Here is a 24,749-nt window from a genome sequence, read left to right on the forward strand (position 1 = left end):
GACCCGCCGCCCCAGTGCGTGGCAGCGTGTGCACGTCTAGCTTCCACCACCCCATGCTGCACAAGGGACACACTCCCACAAGCAGGGAGCTGTGCAGTCTCCAGGAAAGGGTTAAACTCGTGCTTGCCGAGCGTTCCGATCCCTGGAGGACAAGGAGTTATTAAGGGACAACGCTGGACTTGAAGCTACATCTACATGGCCCCGCAGTGCACATCGTGGCAGCCAGCTGCAGTGTCCCCCGAAGTGTAACTGCCCCGTGTAGATCCTGCTCAGGTGAACTAAAAGGTACCGAGCTGATGCTCAGCTAGCCCCGTTTCAAATAGGACTAGTGAACGTGACCTTGGTGCCTTTTAGTTCACCCTAGCGGAGTCACCATACAGCGGTTACAGCGCACCACTTCAGCAAGTGCTGCAATTCACCCCCGTAGTCCCTGCTGCTGGGCTGTGTGGACAAGCCCTTGAACACAAGGTGGGATTCTCCAATCTGCCTAGGGAAACTGAGTCCCGATTTCTTAGCTGGCTCGGATCACCTCAGCCAGGAGGGACATTCTCTCACTTGCATTAGTCAAAGCTTTGGAACCTCCCGCTGAACATGTCCGGTCTCATTTACACAGTCAACCAATTTCAAGGGTCAGCCCTTTGCCCTTCTCCCAGCGTGGCCAGCGTGAAGCCAGGTGGACCCTGCCCTGCCTGCTGGCAGTGCTACTTGGATCCCAAGTGACACAGGAGATGGTGCAAGTGATAACCCTGGCACGGGGCAGGGAGCTCCAGCTGTCCTCACTCGGCCATTCCCTAGCAAAGTGGCTCACTGGACAAGCTGAAGCAACAACTTTCTCCCCGTCAGCCCCTTCCCCTCTCGGACATGGCCACCAGGAAGGCAGGCTCCGCAGGCCATGTGCTGTGCCCCGGGACCCCGCGCATGCACTAGGAGTGAGCTCTGCACAGGTGCAGCTGATTAAAACAGAGGGCTCAGTTCTGGTGCTGATGCGCAGGAAGGAACAGCCACCATTCCCTCCCCCGGGACAGGGCTGGCCCCCACAGAGCCAGCAGACCCATCTCTTAGCCACAGAAGCCAGCAGCTCAGACAGATGCCCATGATGAGATAAGAAAGAGGCAGCTATTTTTAGTGTCATTTTGAGCAGCAGAACCACACTTAAAACGATACTTTGCTTTTGAACGTTGATAAAAACAAATGACCCCAATTTGCTTTTCAGACTAAGCCCCGGTTATTTCAAATCACACCGGCCCAGCACTCTGACCTCAGCGCTCTGACACTGTCACTGCAAAACAAAGCATTTTCTTTACAGCTCAACCAGAGATCAGCCTCCCTCGCCGAGGCAGAGATTTAATGCTGCTCTCACCTGGCCCCAGGGAGGAGAGATCCTGAGACAGGTGAATACTTGCTTTGGGGTTGGTTTACTATTCAATTCCAGTGACTCACACACACTTGGAAGAAATGTAATTTTAAAAAATTCATTCACTCCTGCCTCTCTAGTGAAGGTGTATGAGCTTCCACTAACCACCTCCAAGACTTCCTATAGATCCTCCAACATCCAGACTTGACACCACTAAGGTAAAAGAAACCTATAGGACATATACATTGCTCCAAAGCCTTCTTTATACATCACAGACCTGCACAACAGAGCAGAAATCCAGGAGCTACAAATCCCTTTGGCTCTACACCTAGAGGCAGGTCAGGGCATCCTATGTTAGAAAGAGCCTCACCTTAGAAAGAAGTCAGCAGGCATGCCCAGCAGGTCAATCAGAAGGATGCTCTGGGCAAGATCTGTTCACTTCAAACCACGAATCTATACAGCTGGGGAGAGAGAGATGACCGTCATTTAGTACCCATGGAGCAGGCAGTGGACTTGCTCTGCCAGGTGCCTCCTTCGGCTCAAACTGCTTCATAAGGCAGCTTTTCTAGATGAGATGCCCAGAATTCTCACCCCGGCGCTGCCAGCCGAGTGCCAGGAGGGAAGGACTTGCTGAGCAGGTGGGAGGGGCACCCTGTATCATTGCGCCCGAGGTGGAAAGCTGGGGTAAAGGAGACTCTGCTATAGGCTTCTGAGGTGGCTCAGGGGGGTGGCTCGTGCTGGCCATGCCAGGAGTCCTGGTTCAGCACCCAGGGTAGCCTCTGTTAGGAGAGGAAGGGTGGGGCTGTGGTCAGAGCACTAGCCAGGCACTCGGTAGAGCAGGTTCAATTTCCTGCTCTTCCACAGACTCCCTGGGTGTCTGGACAAGTCCCCCAGTCAATCTGTGCCTCAGTTTCACTATCTGTCCAATGGGGGCCTGCTCTGCCCCCCAGGAGGCTAGATCCACTGAAGACTGGGAAAAAGAAAAGGAGTACTAGTGGCACCTTAGAGACTAACAAATGTATTTGAGCATAAGCTTTCGTGCTCAGATAACCCAGTGACGGGGCTCAGACAGACAGAAGGGTGCCAAAGCAGCCATGTTCCACAATCCTTCACTCGATGCTGGCGGATTCGTTCACACTGCTGCTTTGTCTCAGCATTGTGAGGACAGACGGGGATCTACGTGTACACCACACGCGCAGCTTGGCCTCAGCACAGCGCCCGCTACTGCCATGAAGGCAGGTCCTTGGAGCAGGCTCAGGACAGGTGCCACCGGACCTGGCTCACAGCCTCCCCTGCATTAGTTCTGTCCTCTTCCTCTCTGGGGAAATGCTCTCTTCCAGGCACACTGCCTTATGCCGCAATGCCAGAGAGGTCACGAGCTAAGGGTCAGGGTCAGGGCCTGCCTGGGCTGGGGGCTTTACGAGAAAATCAGGGTGCTGTCACTTATGGGGGTATGCTTCCCCCAGCCCAGGGCTCAGCCAATAGCCCAGCATGGTGCTAGGGGCTGCCGTGCCACTGGAAGGAGGTGAGGTCTTGCGGTCTGATCCCCCTGGGATACCTCTTGTGGCAGCCAGTGAACCAGGAAGCCCTTTGAGAGGCTTTAACTGTACTGCTACGCCCAGGAGCAGACAGGGCACTGCTGGGCACTACGCAGATGGGTCCGGGAACATTTGCTTAGTAGCCAGGAGCTCAGCATTGAGCAAAGGGGTATGGGAAAGGAAATCAGTTCCCCCGGGAATGCAACAGACCCCACTCGCCTGTACCATCTATTCCCCCCCAGGTCATAGAATCATAGAATATCAGGGTTGGAAGGGACCTCAGGAGGTCATCTCGTCCAACTCCCTGCTCAAAGCAGGACCAATCCTGAATTTTTGCCCTAGATCCCTAAATGGCTCCCTCAAGGATTGAACTCACAACCCTGGGTTTAGCAGGCCAATGCTCAAAACACTGAGCTATCCCTCCCCGCACCCCCCTTTTTTAAAAATATCTTTAGCCCCCCCCTTAACAGCACTCAGTGATTTCAGCTCATAGTGGGGGAGCCTCAGTGCTGGTGCACCATTGGGCCAAAGTGAAATCAGCTCAAGAGCCTGTAACCAGACGCCTAATGGAATCAAAATTAGCTCTGATATTATACGGGGAGGGTGAAATTGGTGTTTGGGGCCCATACCACCAGGTACAAATACCTGTCTCCAGCTTCTCTCCCTTCCCCAAGAGCGTGGGGCAGCAGCCGCTTCCCAGAGCCAGCATGGGACCCTGCCCAGCTCCTGGGGGTGCAGCCAGGGCTCCCCAGCACTTCACAGCCATTGAAGCCTGGCAATGAACAAATGGCGTGGGGAACATCACCACTGGCAGCGAGGGCCACAGTGGCACGGGGAGGGTAAGGACCTGAGGCCACACAGTTAGTTAGTGGCAGTGGAGGGGAAAAGGGGGTTGTGGGTGCGTGCCCTGGGCGAGTGGGACGTGGAAGGGTTTGCCTGGGGCTTGCCCAATAGCAGCCGTCCTGCAGAGGCAAAGCTGAGCCAGCCCCGCACCTTTCCCTCCGCTCCACAGGGAGTGGCGCATGCCTGGCTCGGTACCTTTTGTGATAAATGCACAAGCAGGGCAGCCTGGCTATCGTGTCCCCCTGCAGAAGTTCCTCCAGGCAGATCACGCACTCGCCTGCGTCTTTAGTCAGCACGTCATCTAAAAGGGGCCAAAAGAGGAGAAATGAGAAGAGAGGCAGACAGCGCGCTGGGCAACTGCTGTCCCCAGCGAGCAGTTCCCACGGGCCAAACACCAGACCCCAGCTCCACCCTGCTACGCTGTCTGCTCACCCCCGACACTGATCACTGCGGGCATGGAGGGCTGTGGGCACTAGGGCCCTGCGAAGGCTGCTGCATGGGGCAGGTGGGGGACCAGATGCAGGATGCACACAGCTTGCATCGGTCACATCTCCATGCAGCTCTGACCCCAGGATGGACGGGAGCAGCCCCCATGCTCCAGTAAAGTAACAGGGCCCCCCAAACAGGAGCTGGCCCTATGGCCAGGCTGGCTGCAGGGCAAGGAGCATCTCCCTTTCCCCACAACCCGTCCTATTCTCCTCTGGACTGGCCACGTGGCACCTGGGCCCCTTGCACAAACAGGTGGTGATCCACATCCCCACAGAATGCAATGTGGCCCCGATCCCCGAGAGTCCTGTACCCCTGGGGATGCTTACTGAGTAACTGTCTTTCTACTGCCCTGTGCAGACACAAAGGAAACCTCAAAGCACCACTGCGAGCTAATGAACCACTGTCCCATGGTTACCAGAGGGGAAACTGAGGCACAGAGTGCCCTGGCTGAGGCCACACAGGACAAAGGTAGATAAACAGACTCCCCAGCTCATCCTTCCTACCCGCACGGAGGATTAGACACAGCGACTTGCAACACTAAGGCTCCTCAGCCAGCTTTAGCAGCCATGCCAGAGCCGGGCCCAGCAGGAAACGCAGATCACCAGCAGCCCCTTCACCCCCAACTGCCGTCCTGCTGCCCAAGGGCCCATCTCTCTGGCAGGCCAGCGGCTGATCCGGGGGGATAAGGCTGCACCTGGACCCTGAAGTGAGTCAGGCTGTGAGCAGGGATGCTGCTTGGAGCCTTGTCTTGCATCACCTGGACACACGCCAGGCAGGGAAGTGGGTTAGCTCTGGGCCACACTGGCGAAGGAGAAATAAACACCCCTGCCCCCGAAGGGCTGCTTTCTCCAGGGGCCAGGCACAGCAGCAAGAGCACGTGCTGGTGGGTGAGGAGGCCCCCAGCGTTTGGACGCACGAGGGCAAAGCAGTTGGCCCTGAGACTGTGCTGGCAGCTCCCAGGACCTGGCAGGAAGAACGCAGGCTTTCTGCGCTCTGCCCCCCGCACAGACAAAAGCGATGGCACGCCAGCTGCTATGCGCTCAGTTCCCCAGCCCATCTAGCCATGGGGTAGGACTCCAACCGCCAGCCGGGCAAATGCCAGCGAGCGAGGCAGAATCACCCCCAGGGAGAGCCCAGACACCGCCCGCTTCAGGACCACTTCCAAACCTGTGCTGCTTTTCCATGCCCAGAGCACATCAGCTGGGCGGGCTCTGCCCATTGGAACTGGGTCTCGAGTCAGTCACGAGATAAGCTTGGGAATCTCAGACTAATTGGCAACTCGGGCCATGGCTCAGTCCCATGCAAAGGGCCAGTTTTTCCCATGGGGGAGGTGTGGTCTGGACTGGAACGGCAGGGGGCTGCTGGCTGGCCCCAAGGGGTCTGGCAGAGCTGTGTGGGGAGCCACGGCATGGCAAAGGCTGCTCAACCAGTGCACTGCTTTATGCCAGTGCTATCAGCTCCTCATCTTCACAAGGGCCAAAACCAGCCTCTGAATTCACATGCCCCCATGAACCAGCAAAGGCATCCCCGTGCCCTTGCTGGGGAGTGGCCGGGGTTGGCGGAGGCCATGCAGATTGAGTTGTTAGCACGCCGGGAGCAAGCCGGCTGCCCCCTCTCCTGGGACTATAATCTCCTTGCTGTCCCCATGTCCTGCCTCCCAGCATCTGGACAGACAGCCTGCCGAGCCCCGTGGCCATGGGGTTTCATGGCTCTGACACAAGGAGCCCTCAGCATGGACAGAGGGCGCCAGCTACAAGTGCAGGGCACAGACCTGCCGGCCTGGGTTGGGGCTTTGCAGAGCCAACCCAGCCCTGGCTTCAGGAAGCCAGAGCCAGCCCCACCCCACAGCACACCACGCCCCTGCACAGGGGTTTCCAGGGACACAGTGGTGGGAAGCAGAGGAGACACTCATGCCAGGGCGTCTGTGGACTCAGTGCCAGGGTGGACAGCCCCGCTCGGATTATGGTGGGGGCCAGCAGCTCCGTGCAGCACTTGAGGAGGATTTTGGGTGCACGCCAGCCCCAAGAGTCCTACCTGCCTGCTGCCGCCTTCGGGAGCCATGCACAGCCCTGCTTTCCAGCACTGGCTTCTCACCCTGTGCCGACTTTGTCCCCATCCCGCTCACTGTAGGTGAAGAAATCCCATGACCCCCACCCCAAGGCTGCAGAGAGGTTTGCTTCCCTCGGACAGCACGGTGCTGGCATTAGCCCAAGCAGGAGGGATTCCAGGCCACGCCTGCCCAGTAGGCACTGCAGGGAAGGATATAATTTAAGCATCCATCTGCCAGAGCATTCAGGGTGTCTGGCCAGCAGCTCCCAGCTGCTGCAGGGACTGGTGCCGGAGCAAGGGCTGCGGGGGGCTCCCAGTGCCTCCCTTCCCAGCCACCCCAGCAGGAAGCACATGAAAACACTACCTCTGCTTGGGAGCTGGAGGGGCAGGGGAGGAGGAAGACGAGGGGGATGCTGGCCAGGCTGCGGAGGGAGCTCGGAGTTGCGCCACTCCAGCAGGAGACGCTGCAGAGAGCAGGGCAGACGGACGCCGCTCCAGCCCCCGGCTCTCAGAGCAGGAACACTGCCAGGAATAGAGGCAGCAGCACTGGCAGGGAGCTGCCCAGCAACAATGAAACTGCGCTTTCTAATCCGTCCCCCTAGGACGAGGGGGACCCAGCATGTGATGCAGACAGTCTCCTCCCCCTGACCTGATTTCCAGTTCCCAGGGACCCAGTCCCGCTCACGGCGCACCAGGGACTCCCACGTGACGGGGAAGGTGTGGTGCCAGCACAATCCTGGCACGGACAGCTGGCCCAGATTGCACGGGGCTGGTGGGAGGGGCAGGTGGCGCCTGACAGCAGCCTCGCGCTCCCCTGGCATTTCACCCCAGTCCTAGCAGGGGGCTAACCAGAGCACAGCCTGCCCAGCTGCGGCCCAGTCAATGACAGAGAGGGGGCAGGGCTGCCACCATTTCCCATGGCAGGTTCCCGCCCCAGAGCTGGGAGGCAGCACCAGCAAGGAGAGCGCAGGGCTGGCCCCAGAGCAGCCTCCCTGCAGCCAGCCCCATGCTCGTACTTACCAGCCACCCTGAGACACAGCCGGCTGCGCTGCTGCTCCGGAGATCCCTGGCACCACCACACCGCTACGGTCAGGACCGCTCCCAGCTCTGCGCTGCTCTGCTCAAAGCACTGGGCAGCCGGCACCGGGTCCAAGCTTCCCCACCCCAGCTGATGGGCGAGTGCCACCCCCCAGCACAGAGCGCGCCCGCGCCGCCCCCCAAGCCTGCCAGCATCAGTGCACAGGCCAGAGCCGCTGCCAAGCCAGGCCACGAGCACCATGGGAGTGACCCCAGAGGAGATCATGCTGGCCTCTGCGGCCGCAGCACTGTTTGCTCAGTGACTGTGGGCTGGCTGCAGCCCAGGCTGGTTCCCTGCCCCACACACTGTTCAGCCCCCTCCTGCCCCAGTGACGGCTTGCCCTGACCCTCCCACAGCTCCCAGGCCAGCCCACCATAGCTAGCCGGCCTATCGCCTCCCATAGTTCTTCCAACCTGGACAGCCACGCCAGAACCTGCGTACACCCCTTCCCGCTTTCACCACAATCTAACCCGCACAGCCGCCCCCTTCTCGCAGCAACTACTCCTGGGCACTGACCACAGCTGGGCAGGTGAGGAGCTGCGACTGCCCCCTGCCCTACTCCCTCCCTCTACCCCAAGTACGGATGACAGTCAAGCAGGCCTCCGTAGCTCGCCCAGCTGTGCCAACCCCCCATTTCCCTGGATAGGCTGTTCTTGCTGCCCCTGAGCTCAGGAATAGGCTGTACAGAGTCCAATGCAACGGGGCCCTGCTCCCACTGCACCAGAGTGTAGGCGATTGCTGCCAGGGAGGGCAGCGTGGCTGGCACCACTGCCCCGGGCTCCACCTGGCCTCTGTGTTGAGGACTACAGCCGCCGGGCGGTCAAACTGGCAGGGTTCACTGGCCTGAAAACAAAATGGATGTGCAGGCCCAATGCCTGGAGCCGGCCCAATGCCCCAGGATGCCCACCTTGGCAGTGCCGGCTTAGCAGGGTAGCGAAGCAAAATAACCTGTGTTTAACTCAGATTCTGTGCACCAAATGCCGGTGTAACTGCACTTTGCATCACCTCCTGCCCTTACTGGTTGGGCTGCTGCCACTTGGCAAGTCCCTGGCATTGGGGGTGGGGTGGGAGGGGGGCCTGGCTTCGGGGGGGTTTACCTCCTTGTTCGCACAGCAGCAGTGCCAGCCATGGAAGCCAACAGGGCTGCACTCTAGACAGTTTACACGAGACACTCAGGCTGTGACAAGTCCCCAGTGGGATCCCTGCGCTGGGCTCTGCGGGCCTCTGTTTTAAAGGGAATAGTTATAAATTGCAAGGCCATTGCCCTGCTCGGCTGCAGACCCAGGTCCCAGTCAGGCTCTGAACGGGTTCACAGAACTTGGGTGGGGCGTGGGGCTGTGAGAGACCAAACCACAGGGAGACAGCTCAGTGGGTGTCTTTATGTAAATGCCACAGGGAGGGAGGGTTGGCCAAGGGTCATTAAAGGTAGGCTCTGCTCTCCTGGCCAGTCTCCCTTACCTATGCCTAGTAGATTGGGTCCTGGGGGCAGGGCCTGGAAAGCACCAGGACCACCTGTACTGCAGCATGGGTGCAAGCCAACAACCCCACTTGGCCTCCAGGGCTTTAGGAGCCACACTGAGTCCAGTGCAGAGGGGCCCTACCAGCCCTCTACTAGGACCTGCAGCAGTGCGTTTCGGGACCTCTGGGCAGCAGGAAGACAGCCTGGCTAGTCTGCTTCTATAGCAGAGCAGGGGCTGGCTGCAGCCTTGTCCTGGCTGGAAATGGGTGTGTTCTGGCGCAGATGCTCTGCTGCCATTCTCCCCCGTCCTGCTCAGCCAGCCGAGTATGCTCACAGCTGTTAGCAGTCTGGACAAGGCTCCGCCCAGCCCAAGACCTGGGCGCATCCCATCAGGCACTGCAGGCTTCTGTGAAATTCCTGAATGAGCCTCGGGAAGCGTGAAGCGTAGCTGGACCCCCTCCACACGCTGGCTGCCCTGTGAGCTTTATGCAAGGGGCTGCTTGCTCCAGGTCTGGTGGCAGCTGGGGCTGGTTTCTGCTAGGATTTCACAGCTGTGTGGTGTGCCCAGAGGAAGGTTTCCCATACCGAAGCAGGTCGTCTGGTGGGCACCGTGCCATGTGGGCGTGGGGATACACGGGCACATTCAAGTGGAAGAGGACCCGGCTGAAGAGTTAGAATATTGATGCGCAGGTAAATAGGCAAGTTGATTGCAATGGCTCCTCTTAGAAACAACGCCCATAGAATGCCCTCCAACTCCTAGCGTGCCACACCACCTCACCCAGCATGGCTCTGTGGCCACCTTTCGGGTGTAGCACAGCCTAGCAGTGCACAGCCATACCAGTCCATTCCTGGACAGGAAGTGAGGACTACCAAGTTTAACTGAAACTGCAGGGGGTTTCTAGCTGGAGTAACTAGGCAATGCCCACTGGAAAGGTGGTACCTTCTGCCTCGCCGAGCCACTAAAAACATGCTCTGGTGCTGGGTCACTCTCGACACCCCCTCCCTGCTCATTTACCAGCCCCACTTCTCCTTGCGACTACAGAACAGGACTGACACCTGTGGGAGCCCCCAAAATCCCAGTCCAGGGCTGCAGCCACTCCTCCAGCACCAACCACACTGTAAACTGATTCAGCACCATTAAGGTGGCAGCTGAACAAACCCAAAGGCACTGCAGTGAGAACCCCCCCCAAGGAGAGGACTTCAAATACACATTAACTGTGTGTGGGCAGCACCGATGAGATTAGCTGAAAAGCAGGCAAATTACTTGGACACAGACATACGGCCAGATCCACTCCCTCAGTCCCCTTACCACCTTAGTTTCCAGGCAGCTCATTCCACACCATTCTGCTCACTCCAGCAATCTCTGCACAACATTATTTTGCCTTGAGTTCCTCACCATGGCTGTCAGCAGGGTGGAGAGATTTAAATCAAAGCAATTTAAATCACCAATTTTAATCATGATTTAAAGCAGCAAACAGGAAATCTGGGCTTAAATAATTAATTTTAATTGTTTTGCATTTGTACTTTTAAATTATTTTTCTAAGGAAAGCCTGAGTCTCATTCATTGGTGATCACTGAAATGTGGATCTGCAGCCAGATATATGCTTTACACTGATTTTGAAGGTTATTTTTTGCTAACCCGGAGGGTAGCACTAGATCTGTACACATTTAATTACTCCTGGGGAAATTCTGTACTATTGCACACATGCATAATTAATGAGCCTCACAGATTTTTAATTTTTTGTGCAGAAAACCATGTACAGAAATGCCAAAATGTTGCTGCAGTTCTGCCTTTTGCCCATCAGAGGGCACTGTGGCAACAGATCCCAGCAGCAGCACCCAGCCAGCTAGGGAAGAGAAAGAGCCTGCCTTCTTCACAGAGCCTGTCAGGCCAGGTCAGGAGACAGGAGCTATGGCAGTGGATCTCAAACTTTTTCACTGATGACCCCTTTCATACTGAGTGCGACCCTCCAAATAAATTAAACACACTGTTTAATATATTTAACACCATTATAAATGCTGAGGGCAAGTGGGGTTTGGGGTGGAGGTTGACAGCTTGCGACCCACCATCAATGACCTCACGACCCCAAGGGTTCCTGACCCCCAGTTTGAGAACTCCTGGGCTATGGGAAGACAGCATGAGGGTGCTGGGGGATCAGACAGGGGCTCATAAGAGCTAGTGGGGGAGGATGGGCAGGGGCTGAATGGGAGTGGAGGCACAGGGCCACAAGGAGGAAGGGAGGTACAGGGCCACATAATGATGGGGAGGGGTGCAAGACCACATGGGGATGGGGGAGTGGGTGTCTGAATGGAGCTGGAGGGGCACATGTGGACGAGGCAGATGTGCCTGACTGAAAGGGTGAGGCTAGGAGTCAGCCAGGGTCTGCATCAGGGAAGTTCCTTATCAAGCCCTCCCCCCGCCCTCCCCCCCCCCCCCAAAAAAAACTGTTCCATACTTTTCCCACCCATACACAACCCCCCTACAAGTTCACAACCAGTTTCCTTCCCAGAAATTACTTCCCTCTTCCTCAGCTCCTCTGTTACCCCTAACTCCCCCAAGCCTTTGCACTGCTTCTGAGGGGTGCAGAAAATACGGTTCTGTATTGTAGTTTAAATGAATTATTACTCAGAGTTCTGTATAAATATACCTAGTAAGGAATATATTTGTCAAAAAAACATTTCCTGAATCTTTTTTGTTGTCTGGATTGTTACAGACATACTTCCTGACAGGTATTTTGAAATAAATGACCAAAAATAATTGAAACTGGTGTGATTATATTGTGCTATTTTGACAAAATATGCAGAATTTTGTAGAAATTTAAAATGGTGTGTGAAGAATTTAAAATTCTTCATTGCAGAATTTTTAGGCGCAGAATTGCCCCAGGAGTAATGACATTTATTTAAGCAACTTACACAACTTATCTTAAAATTTTTACATTTATTATGTTAGAAAATGCTGAATGATGCGTTTCTTATTCACTAGATTATTTTTTAATTTGTGATTTGGATGGAAATTCAAAGTTAAAAATGCACAAATCCAGCATTTTACGGTTCTGGTGTTGTTTTATTAACTAACTATGGCTACCTTAAAAATGCTGGCTACATAAGAAAGATTTATCACAAAGTTTATCAAAACATGTCTTGCATTTAAAACTGACTGATTTACAAAGGCAGGATAATCTGTAGTTAAGGAATTATACTGATTGTTTCTGGTCACCAGGTCCTTCAAGATTTTAGAACTACCAGAGCTCATCCTGTCATACTTAGTTTTTATTCCTAGATTGGAAGAGGAAAACAAGCCTTCCTGCTTTTTCAAGTCCCAATTGGTTTCTTCATTTTGAATGAGCTGGCCATTAAACTGACCAGGTCGAATAAAGTGAAATGAGGAACATTCTTGCTGCACTTGCAGAAGAGGCTATTGCTGTCAAAAGATGGTTTGGCACTTCAGCAAACTCTGGTTCCAGGTGCTTTGCTGATGATTTCCAGCAGGTCAGGGGTATGACTTGCTTTAAAACTTAGCAGCAACCACGTACCGCTTATTATTTATTTTATTTAATTTAAACTAATTTTAATAGATATAACACATTTAGGCCTTGATGTAGGTTGTCAATTTCAAATTTAATTTGAAAAAGGTTTAAATTTAAAAAATTCAATTTTGATAAAACAATGGGATTTTTATCCCCCTGGGCTGGCAACAGTGGGATGGGCCAGGGCAGACAGCTCCAGGTGGTGGCTAGAAGTTTACACACTCCTGCCCGGAGCAGCTCTCCACACACCACGGTGGTGATTAAAGTGCCCGGCCCCTTGCTCACACCCAAGCTCTCAGTGTAGGAGCTCTGCTCTAGGGCCTCATCACTGGCTCCCCTCTCGGTGCCCATTCTCTGGCTTAGAACCATGCCTGCTCCAGCTGAGCCAGCTAGCACACAGGGGGCAGCCTCCCTCAAGAAACCTGTTGTCATGGAGTCGGCCTGGCTCATCACAGGATATGGTGGGGCCGAATCCCTGCCTGCTACCATGAGGACACGGACTGGGGGAGCCTGTCACACTGGAGAGAGGCCGTGCTGAGCGGGAGCTGCTGTTAAGATTCCCTGCCTTTGCAGCAGGCCCTGATTTTGCATGCATACATGCCACACTGGCAGGTGAGGGTGCTCTCACACCGGCCTCTGGAAGTGTGCAGGCTGCACTGCTGGGTCACCTGCCTCTATGCACACCTGACAGGGCCCTGCTTTCCTGCAGAGTCCGCCACCCTGGCCCTCCATGCTCCAGTCTCTGATGCCAATTCTGCTTCTCCAGCTCCTCTCTCTCCAGCCTGTTCCCAGCACAGGGATCGTTCAGCACCTTCTCCACAAGGGAGAAGGTCGTCAACTGCCCTGCCAGCTCCCAGCCCACAGCCCTGCCAGAGCCGAGCCTATGCCCAGACTCAGGACCCTTCCAAGTGCCAGCCATGGGGGAGGGTGTCCCTGCCCAGCACCACCTGCCTCACGCCCTCACCAGCAGCATACCTTTGCCAAGGGAGAGGAGCCCCGCTATTGCCACTGCACAGCGAGGGAGAGTGCCCAGTACACGGGCACGCAGACCATGGCAGAACAGGGCAGGAGCGGACGTGAACATATACACACCTTGGAGCTTCCCCACTCGTGCCCACGGTGGTACGCGGACACTGGAACAGAACCAGGTCTGACTCTCTACTCACTGGGCCGTGAGGGAGCAGCATGAGCTAAGCAGCAGAGTAGTACCCGTGCCTCCCGCAAAGGGGCACGCACCGGAGAACCTGCTGCTCAGTTGGACAGAATGTGCTGGGCCTTAAGGCACCATGAAGAAGGGGGACGCTCCAAGGCCTGCTCTGCCTGGCCCCCAGCCTGGTAGCAGACCTGGAAGGGCTGGGCAGGCATGGAGGCAGCACACAGGATAAGGCCATAGCCGGGAGCTCGCCAGCTCTTGCTAGCAGAGCCCAGGACGTCAGCAGTTGGGATAAAGAAAGGAAGTGACGGAGGCCAGCATGAGGGAGTGGGCACCCAGCCAGACAGCTGCTCTGGCGGTGTCAAAACCCCAGCGCCTAAGCAGACTGCCAGCAGGCTCAAGGGCGAGGAGGGTAGGGACGTGCTGAAACCAGAGCGCCTGTCTCAGGCCGGGAGCCACGTGGAACGCAGGAGCTGTGTGGGATCCAGAAGAGTAGCAAAGGGCAGCACAACAGCCAGGACACTTGCCAGCCTCAGGGGAACGCTACCAGATCACAGCCTCACCCCCTCCCCACCCCGGCTTTAAAGCAAGGCACCCATGGACTGACACACCAGCTCCTAGCACCCCCACCCCGGGTGAGAGGCCAAAGGGGAGGCTGGAAGGAAGTGCAGGGCTTCAGGAGGCCCTGTGTTCAGGACGAAGGAGTGCTGACAGAGCTGCTCCTAGCCTTCCATTCATACAGGGCCTTCCTCTAGGCCTTGTGTCTCAGGTGGGCTGCAGGAAGCAGCGCATCAGACAATCGCACGGACGTGAACATTAAACATATTTTGATTGGTCCCTCGACCAATCCGCTGAGTCCCAAGCTCAGCACCATGCGGCTCCCTGGCTACCTGACATCGCAAACACCTAGCTCAGTGTGGGGAGCACAGATCAGCCCAGGGGCTCTGAAGTCACAGGGCAAATGTATCCCCATGAACATGGTCCCGGCCGGGGAGCAAAAGAGGTTACTGGGGCTGCAGGGTAATGGCCTGAAGCCGTGAAGTCTGCATGACTGAGCTAGGAGCTGAAATGGGTTTTGCACTGAAAAACCATCAGCTTCTCAGCTCGCCTTGAACCCGTCTTAGCATCGTTCCCCCACTGCCTACTCTCCGGAGAGAGACAGCTCAGAGGCTGATTGCACCAGAGCCTGCAGCACAAATGCTGCAGCACTGCCCCGTTCGCAGGGCTCTCCCCTCCATCACACCACACCCAGCTCCCCTCTCCAGACTTCGCTCCACCTGCCACGGCCGCTCAATGCCCCTGTTCTCTCGCTGCACTAGAGAATCTGTGCAGGCAGCTCTCCACTGCTAACCCCTCTGCGCAATGGGATTGGTGGGACCAGACAATCTACAGTCAGTGCACTCTGCCTACCCCGATCCAGGAGCAGGTCTGTCCTTTGGCCCCGGGTCCAGTAGTCTTTTTGTGCCTGCCATTCGTGCAGAAGCCAGGAGCACATGACTAACCCTCCACAGACACAGCCAGCGTGCTTCCTACGCCTGGGATGACACACGGTGAGGGGATGCAAGAGGGGAGATAGGGGTTCCATGTGGACTGAAGAACCAGCAGCACGAAGGCAAAGAGGTCCCCACCCAGGGGTTCTCAGAGCTGCCAGGCCAAGGGCGTCTGAATGAGGCACCTGGAGAAGGGGGCTGGGGTGGGAAACAAGCCCCTTGAGTACAACATACAGGACTATGGAATGAGACAGGGGGGCTGCCACCCAGGAGGCACAGCTCCCACTCAGGGACTGAGGAGAATGGGCCCTTCCCAATACCAGACAGGCAGGAATTGCTCTGGCTCGTGGGACAGGATTAGGGGCTCAGGGCAAGTCCCTAGCGCTCACAGCCCAGGAGCAGGCCAGGTCCAGGCTGCCCTCAATGGCACTGGACAGATGAAACCCACATGTCGCCCACGCGGTGCGGCACCAGACCCTCTTGCGGGTGGGAACATAAGAATGGCCATATTGGGTCAGACCAAAGGTCCATCAAGCCCAGTATCCTGTTCTAGGACAGTGGCCAATGGTAGGTGCCCGAAGGGAATGAACAGACAGGTTATCATCAAGTGATGCCCAGTCACCCAATCCCAGCTTCTGGCAAACAGAGGCTAGAGAAACCATCCCTGCTCATCCTGACTAATAACCATTGATGGACCTATCTTCCATGAATAAGGGCTGCATTAGGGAGGCTGTGTTGGTGAGTATCTGAGTGTCTGTTGTGGGGACAGTTTGACCATGTGCTTGATTGGTTGTTTGAAAAGTGTGAATTGGGAGTGCTTTGTTCCAGGCGAGCCTTGAGTGGGCCTGACTGTTACAAAAAGCCAGTCAGCTGTGAACCAGCTGAGCAGCAAACAGCAGAGAACCTAACAGAGGGAGTTTGCCTGGGGAGAGCCCATTGAGGCTTACATCTTGCCAGCTTCTCTGAGTAGTTTCTACAACTCCTGAAGAAGCTCGTAGAAGGAAGGTAATATGGATGGGGAGTGTTCAGCTGTTGTGACCTGCACTGGATGTGCCATGTTTGTCTTTCTTCCACAGGACAGAAGCGACTTTGTCTGTACAAAGTGCAAGCTGGTCTCCATGTTGGTAGAGAAGGTTCAAGGTCTGGAGCAACAGGTATCGACCCTGCGTTGCATAAGAGAAAATGAAGATTTCCTGGACAGACGTCAGGATATGCTTCTATGGACACAACTTTCTGAAGATTCAGAGCAGGCTGCACTGCGCGGACAGGAGGACGGTGAAGAAATTTGGCAGCATGTGACCTCCAGAGAAAAAGGGGAGGGTCCATGTACCAGCAACGCAGAATCAGGTAAGTAACCGTTTTCATGTTCTCTCCACAGGTACTAATGCAGAGAGTGGACCAGATGATACATCTGAGGGAAGGGAACAGAAGGAGACTCCGCCGATTGGAAGGCATGAGATGCACTGTCCTAGGGTTGGGGGTTCCACGACCACCACTCCCAAGAGAAGGAAGTGGGTGATGGTGGTCGGGGACTCTCTCCTCAGGGGGACTGAGTCATCTATCTGCCGCCCCGACTGGGAAAACCAAGAAGTCTGCTGCTTGCCAGGACCTAGGATTCCCAATGTGACAGAGAGATTGCCGAGACTCATCAAGTCCTCAGATCACTACCCCTTCCTGCTTCTCCACGTGGGCACCCATGATACTGCCAAGAATGACCTTGAGTGGATCACTGCAGACTACGTGGCTCTGGGAAGAAGGATAAAGGAGTTTGAGGTGCAAGTGGTGTTCTCGTTCATCCTCCCCGTGGAAGGAAAAGGCCTGGGTAGCGACCGTCGAATCGTGGAAGTCGACCAATGGCTACGTAGGTGGTGTTGGAGAGAAGGCTTTGGATTCTTTGACCATGGGATGGTGTTCCAAGAAGGAGGAGTACTAGGCAGAGACGGGCTCCACCTAACAAAGAGAGGGAAGAGCATCTTCGCCAGCAGGCTGGCTAACCTAGTGAGGAGGGCTTTGAACTAGGTTCACCGGGGGAAGGAGACCAAAGCCCTGAAGTAAGTGGGAAAGTGGGATATTGGGAGGAAGCACGAGTAGGAGTGCATGAAAGGGAAGGGCTCCTGCCTCATACTGAGAAAGAGGGACGATCAGTGAGTTATCTCAAGTGCCTATACACAAATGCAAGAAGCCTGAGAAAAAAGCAGGGAGAACTGGAAGTCCTGGCACAGTCAAGGAATTAGGATGTGATTGGAATAACAGAGACTTGGTGGGATAACTCACATGACTGGAGTACTGTCATGGATGGATATAAGCTGTTCAGGAAGGACAGGCAGGGCAGAAAAGGTCGGGGAGTTGCACTGTATGTAAGGGAGCAGTATGACTGCTCAGAGCTCAAGTATGAAACTGCAGAAAAACCTGAGTGTCTCTGGATTAAGTTTAGAAGCATGAGCAACAAGGGTGATGGCGTGGTGGGAGTCTGCTATAGACCACCGGAGCAGGGGGATGAGGTGGACGAGGCTTTCTTCTGGCATCTCACGGAAGTTACTAGATCACAGGCCCTGGTTCTCATGGGAGACTTCAATCACCCTGATATCTGCTGGGAGAGCAGCACAGCATAGACAATCCAGGAAGTTTTTGGAAAGGGTAGGGGACAATTTCCTGGTGCAAGTGCTGGAGGAACCAACGAGGGGCAGAGCTCTTCTTGACCTGCTGCTCACAAACCGGGAAGAATTAGTAGGGGAAGCAAAAGTGGATGGGAACCTGGGAGGCACTGACCATGAGATGGTCGAGTTCAGGATCCTGACACAGGGAAGAAAGGAGAGCAGCAGAATATGGACCCTGGACTTCAGAAAAGCAGACTTTGACTCCCTCAGGGAACTGATGGGCAGGATCCCCTGGGAGAATAACATGAGGGGGAAAAGGAGTCCAGGAGAGCTGGCTGTATTTTAAAGAATCCTTATTGAGGTTACAGGGACAAACTATCCTGATGTGTAAAAAGAATAGTAAATATGGCCGGCGACCAGCTTGGCTTCACAGTGAAATCCTTGCTGATCTTAAACACAAAAAAGAAGCTTGCAAGAAGTGGAAGATTGGACAAATGACCAGGAAAGAGTATAAAAATATTGCTCGGGCATGCAGGAGTGAAATCAGGAAGGCCAAATCACACGTGGAGTTGCAGCTAGAAAGAGATGTTAAGAGTAACAAGAAGGGTTTCTTCAGGTATGCTAGCAACAAAAAGAAAGTCAAGGAAAGTGTGGCCCCTTACTGAATGAGGGAGGCAACCCAGTGACAGAGGATGTGGAAAAAGCTAATGTACTCAATGCTTTTTTTGCCTCTGTCTTCACGAACAAGGTCAGCTCCCAGACTACTGCACTGGGCAGCACAGCATGGGGAGGAGGTGACCAGCCCTCTGTGGAGAAAGAAGTGGTTCGGGACTATTCAGAAAAGCTGGACAAGCACAAGTCCATGGGGCCAGATGCGCTGCATCTGAGAGTGCTAAAGGAGTTGGTGGATGTGATTGCAGAGCCATTGTCCATTATCTTGGAAAACTCATGGTGATCGGGGGAAGTCCCGGACAACTGGAAAAAGGCTAATGTAGTGCCCCTCTTTAAAAAAGGGAAGGAGGAGGATCCTGGGAACTACAGGCCAGTCAGCCTCACCTCAGTCCCTGGAAAAAGTCATGGAGCAGGTCCTCAAGGAATCAATTCTGAAGCACTTAGAGGAGAGGAAAGTGATCAGGAACAGTCAGCATGGATTCACCAAGGGCAAGTCATGCCTGACTAATCTAATTGCCTTCTATGATGAGATAACTGGCTCTGTGGATGAGGGGAAAGCAGTGGACGTGTTGTTCCTTGACTTCAGCAAGGAACAACAGTATTCTCCCACAGTATTCTTGCGAGCAAGTTAAAGAAGGATGGGCTGGATGAGTGGACTATAAGGTGGATAGCAAGTTGGCTAGATTGTCGGGCTCAACGGGTAGTGATCAATGGCTCCATGTCTAGTTGGCAGCTGGTATCAAGTGGAGTGCCCCAAGGGTTGGTCCACAGGCCGGTTTTGTTCAATATCTTCATAAATGATGGGGAAGATGGTGTGGATTGCACCTCAGCAAGTTTGCAGATAACACTAAAGTGGGAGGAGAGGTAGATACGCTGGAGAGTAGGGATAGGATACAGAGGGCCCTAGACAAATTGGAGGACTGGGCCAAAAGAAATCTGATGAGGTTCAACAAGGACAAGTGCAGAGTCCTGCACTTAGGATGGAAGAATCCAATGCACCGCTACAGACTAGGGACTGAATGGCTACGCAGCAGTTCTGCAGAAAAGGACCTAGGGGTTACAGTGATGAGAAGCTGGATATGAGTCAACAGCGTGCCCTTGTTGCCAAGAAGGCCAATGGCATTTTGGGATGTATAAGTAGGGGCATTGCCAGCAGATCTAGGGATGTGATCAGTTCCCTCTATTCGACATCGGTGAGGCCTCATCTGGAGTACTGTGTCCAGTTTTGGGCCCCACACTACAAGAAGGAGGTGGAAAAATTGGAGAACGTCCAGCGGAGGGAACAAAAATGATCAGGGAACTGGAACACATGACTTATGAGGAGAGGCTGAGGGAACTGGGATTGTTTAGTCTGCAGAAGAGAAGAATGAGGGGGGATTTGATAGCTGCTTTCAACTACCTGAAAGGGGGTTCCAAAGAGGATGGATCTAGACTGTTCTCAGTGGTAGCAGATGACAGAAAAGGAGTAACGGTCCCAAGTTGCAGTGGGGGAGGTTTAAGTTTGGATATTAGGAAAAAACCTTTTTCACTAGGAGGGTGGTGAAACACACTAGAATGCGTTACCTAGGGAGGTGGTGGAATCTCCTTCCTTAGAAGTTTTTACGGTCAGGCTTGACAAAGCCCTGGCAGGGATGATTGAGTTGGGGATTGGTCCTGCTTTGAGCAGGGGGTTGGACTAGATCCTGAGGTCCCTTCCAACCCTGATATTCTATGAATCTATCTAGCTTCCTTTGGAACCCTCTTATAGTATTGGCCTCCACAACATCCTCTGGCAAGGAGTTCCAGAGGTTGACAGTGTGTTGAGTGAAAAAATACTTTGTGTTTATTTTAAACCTGCTACCTATTAATTTCATTTGGTGGCCCCTTTTTCTTGTATTATGAGAAGGAGTAAATAACACTTCCTTATTTACTTTCTCATCTCAATTCCCTCATGATTTTATAGACCTCTATCATATCTTGTCTTAGTCGCCTCTTTTCCAAGCTGAAAAGTCTTATTAATCTCTCCTCATATGGAAGCCGTTCTATACCCCTACTCATTTTTGTTGCCCTTTTCTGAACCTTTTCAAATTCCAATATATCCTTTTTGAGATGAGGCGACCACATCTGCATGCAGTATTCAAGGTGTGGGCGTACCATGGATTTATACAGAGGCAATATGATATTTTCTGTCTTATTATCTTTCTCTTTCTTGATGATTCCCAACATTTTGTTCACTTTTCTGACTGCCGCTGCACGTTGAGTGGATGATTTTAGAGAACTATCCACGACTCCAAGATCTCTTTCTTGAGTGGTAACAGCTAATTTCGACCCCATCATTGTACATGTATAGTTAGGATTATGCTTTCCAATGTGCATTACTTTGCATTTATCAACATGAAATTTCATCTGCCATTTTGTTGCCCAGTCACAGAGCCCTGGTCTATACTATGGGGTTAGGTCGAATTTAGCCACGTTAGGTCAATTTTAAGATGACTGCGTCTACACAACCAAGCCCGTTCCGTTGACCTAAAGGGCTCTTAAAATCGACTTCTGTACTCCTCCCTGGCGAGGGGAGCAACGCTAAAATTGACCTTGCTGGGTTGAATTTGGGGTAGTGCAGACGCAATTAGACGGTATTGGCCTCCAGGAGCCATCCCAGAGTGCTCTAATGTGACCCCTCTGGACAGCACTTTCAACTCCGATGCACCAGCCAGGCACACAGGAAAAGCCCTAGGAAATTTTGAATTTCATTTCCTCTTTGGTCAGCGTGGTGAGCTCAGCAGCACAGGTGACCATGCAGTCCCCCCAGAATTGCAAACGAGCTCCAGCATGGAGCAAATGGGTGACACTGGATCTGATTGCTATATGGGGAGAAGAATCTGTGCAGGCTGAACTCCAATCAAAAAGAAGAAATGCTGATATATATGCCAAAATCGCACAGGGCATGGTGGAGAAAGACTGGAACAGGGACACACAGCAGTACCACATGAAAGTCAAGAAGCTCAGGCAAGCCTACCAAAAGACAAAAGAGGCAAACAGTCACTCTGGGTCAGAGCCCCAGACATGCAGCGTCTATGATCAGCTGCATGGCATTCTAGGCGGGGACCCTACCACTACCCCACCACTGTCCGTGGACACCTGCAAGGCGGGAGTCTCATTCAACAGGGAGGAGGATTTTGTGGATGAGAAGGAGGAGGAGAATGCGCAGCAGGCAAGTGGTGAATCCATTCTCCCTGGCAGCCAGGACCTTTTCATCACCCTGGAGCCAATACCCTCCCAAGGCAGGATCCCCGACCCTGAAGCTGGAGAAGGCAGCTCTGGTGAGTGCACATTTGTAACTACAGTACAGGGTTTAAAAGCAATAGTGGTTAATGTTTGATTTGCCCTGAAGAATGGGATGCATTCGTGGCCAGTACAGCTATAGGAAAAGTCTGTTAACGTGTCTGGGGATGGAGCGGGAATCCTCCAGGGACTTCTCCAGGAAGCTCTCAAGTTGCAGTGGGGGAGGTTTAGGTTGGATATTAGGAAAAAAACTTTTTCACTAGGAGGGTGGTGAAACACTGCAATGCGTTGCCCAGGGAGGTGGTGGAATCTCCTTCCTTAGAAGTTTTTAAGGTCAGGCTTGACAAAGCCCTGGCTGGGATGATTTAATTGGGTATGGGTCCTGCTTTTGAGCAGGGGGTTGGACTAGATGACCTCCTGAGGTCCCTTCCAACCCTGATATTCTATGATTCTATGATTCTCTCCTGGAGGTGCTCTGAAAACCTTTGCAGAAGGTTTCTGGGGAGGGCTACCTTATTTCGTCCTCCACAGTAGGACACTTTACCATGCCAAGTCAGTAGCAAGGAGTCTGGAATCATTGCAGCACAAAGCATGGCAGCGAATGGTCCTGGGTTTTGGTCGCATTCAAGCAACATTCGGTCTTTATCTTTCTGTGTTAGCCTCAGGAGAGTGATATCATTCATGGTCACCTGGTTGAAATAGGGGAATTTTTGTAAGGGAACAGTAAAAGGACCCTGTTCATGCTGGATTGCTTGCGCTGGGCTAAAAGGGATCATAGATATTTAGGTCAGAAGGGACCATTATGATCATCTAGTCTGACCTCCTGCACAACGCAGGCCACAGAATTTCACCCACCAGTCCCATATAAGCTGCTCCATTATCTGTGATCAGTGTCAGACTGGGGTCATCTCATTTGCCTTTTAAAACCTTGGTACAACATTAGCTTTCTTCCGGTTTTCTGGAAATTCCCTTGGTGTTACGGAGAATAGCTAAGTGGCGGGGGGAGGGGTGAAGGGATCATCTCAGAGAATAGCCATGCGGTGCAGTGGGGTGCGGGATGCTGCACATCCACCTGAAAACTGCAGCCCCTTCTTTTAAATGTGAAACCCAACCGGCATTGCTTGCTATGGGACAGGATGGAACTGCAATTTGAAACCATTCCCACATGTTATGAAGGCGTAAGAAGCCAACCCCGCGTACCAAAAGGCTTACCATGGCTGCCTGGAAACCGAATTCTGCGGCCCAGCTCTTTGTGATGTGTCAACATACTGGCAGGCGCTCAATATAAAATGCAAAATGCGACCTTGTACCTAAAACACATGTGCTGTCTGCTCTGAATTGCTTGATTCACTGTGAAAGAGTCTCCCTTGTGTTCTCAGAAATGTATCATCTTAAATTTTACTCTCCCTTTTTATCTCCCCCCAGGTGCAAATGTTTCTATGCTCCCCCTAACCCTAACCCAACCGCCTGTCCTCCTCCCCAAGTTCCATATCCTCCTCACCCAGACACCCAAGAATGCGGTGGGGGAGGCTCTGGGCACCCAGCCATTCCACTCCAGAGGATGGCCCAAGCAACAGAAGACTGTCATTCAAACAGCTTTTGACACGGTCTTCCACAGTATTCTTGCCAGTAAGTTAAAGAAGTATGGGCTGGATGAATGGACTATAAGGTGGATAGAAAGTTGGCTAGATTGTCGGGCTCAACGGGTAGTGATCAATGGCTCCATGTCTAGTTGACAGTCGGTCTCAAGTGGAGTGCCCCAAGGGTCGGTCCTTGGGCCGGTTTTCTTCAATGTCTTTATTAATGATCTGGAGGATGGTGTGGATTGCACCCTCAGCAAGTTTGCAGATGACACTAAACTGGGAGGAGTGGTAGATACGCTAGAGGGTAGGGATAGGATACAGAGGGACCTAGACAAATTAGAGGATTGGGCCAAAAATCTGATGAGGTTCAACAAGGACAAGTACAGAGTCCTGTACTTAGGACGGAAGAATCCAATGCACCGCTACAGACTAGGGTCCGAATGGCTCGGCAGCAGTTCTGCAGAAAAGGACCTAGGGGTTACAGTGGACGAGAAGCTGGATATGAGTCAACAGTGTGCCCTTGCTGCCAAGAAGGCCAATGGCATTTTGGGATGTATACGTAGGGGCACTGCCAGCAGATCGAGGGACGTGATCGTCCCTCTCTATTTGACACTGGTGAGGCCTCATCTGGAGTACTGTGTCCAGTTTTGGGCCCCACACTACAAGAAAGATGCGGAAAAATTGGAAAGAGTCTAGTGGAGGGCAAGAAAAATGATTAGGGGACTGGAACACATGACTTATGAGGAGAGGCTGAGGGAACTGGGATTGTTTAGTCTGCGGAAGAGAAGAATGAGGGGGGATTTGATAGCTGCTTTCAACTACCTGAAAGGGGGTTCCAAAGATTCATAGATATTTAGGTCAGAAGGGACCATTATGATCATCTAGTCTGACCTCCTGCACAACGCAAGCCACAGAATTTCACCCACCACTCCTGCAAAAAACCTCACACCTATGTCTGTGCTATTGAAGTCCTCAAATCGTAGTTTAAAGACTTCAAGGAGCAGAGAATCCTCCAGCAAGTGACCCGTGCCCCATGCTACAGAGAAAGGCGAAAAACCTCCAGGGCCTCTTCCAATCTGCCCTGGAGGAAAATTCCTTCCTGACCCCAAAAATGGCAATCAGCTACCCTGAGCATATGGGCAAGATTCATCAGCCAGATACCACAGAAAAATTCTTTCCTGGGTAACTCAGATCCCACCCCATCTAATAGACCATCACAGGCCATTGGGCCTATTTACCATGAATATTTAATTACCAAAACCATGTTATCCCATCATACCATCTCCTTCATAAACTTATCGAGTTTAATCTTAAAGCCAGATAGATCTTTTGCCCCCACTGCTTCCCTTGGAAGGCTATTCCAAAACTTCACTCCTCTGATGGTTAGAAACCTTCATCTAATTTCTAGTCTAAATTTCCTGGTGGCCACTTTATATCCATTTGTTCTTGTGTCCACATTGGTACTGAGCTTAAATAATTCCTCTCCCTCTCCAGTATTTATCCCTCTGATATATTTAGAGAGAGCAATCATATCTCCCCTCAACCTTCTTTTAGTTAGGCTAAACAAGCCAAGCTCCTTGAGTCTCCTTTCATAAGACAAGGTTTCCATTCCTCGGATCATCCTAGTAGCCCTTCTCTGTGCCTGTTCCAGTTTGA

General features: G+C 53.1%; 1 protein-coding gene across 1 annotated transcript in view; it reads right to left on the reverse strand.

Annotated features, from left to right (window-relative positions):
* The window catches only part of ZNRF1 (zinc and ring finger 1), a 101,017-nt gene that overhangs the window by 1,574 nt on the left and 74,694 nt on the right, over positions 1 to 24,749 (reverse strand). Inside the window, exons 3-4 of the mRNA XM_077831371.1 lie at positions 3,931 to 4,036; positions 1,725 to 1,815 (exon numbers count right to left, since the gene is read on the reverse strand). Of these exons, the coding sequence (XP_077687497.1) occupies positions 1,758 to 1,815; positions 3,931 to 4,036 (164 nt within the window). The 3' untranslated portion in view covers positions 1,725 to 1,757. The remainder of the gene's footprint in view (positions 1 to 1,724; positions 1,816 to 3,930; positions 4,037 to 24,749) is intronic.

This window comes from Eretmochelys imbricata, chromosome 12 (genome assembly GCF_965152235.1).
Source record: "Eretmochelys imbricata isolate rEreImb1 chromosome 12, rEreImb1.hap1, whole genome shotgun sequence".
NCBI classification, from domain to species: Eukaryota; Metazoa; Chordata; order Testudines; family Cheloniidae; genus Eretmochelys; species Eretmochelys imbricata.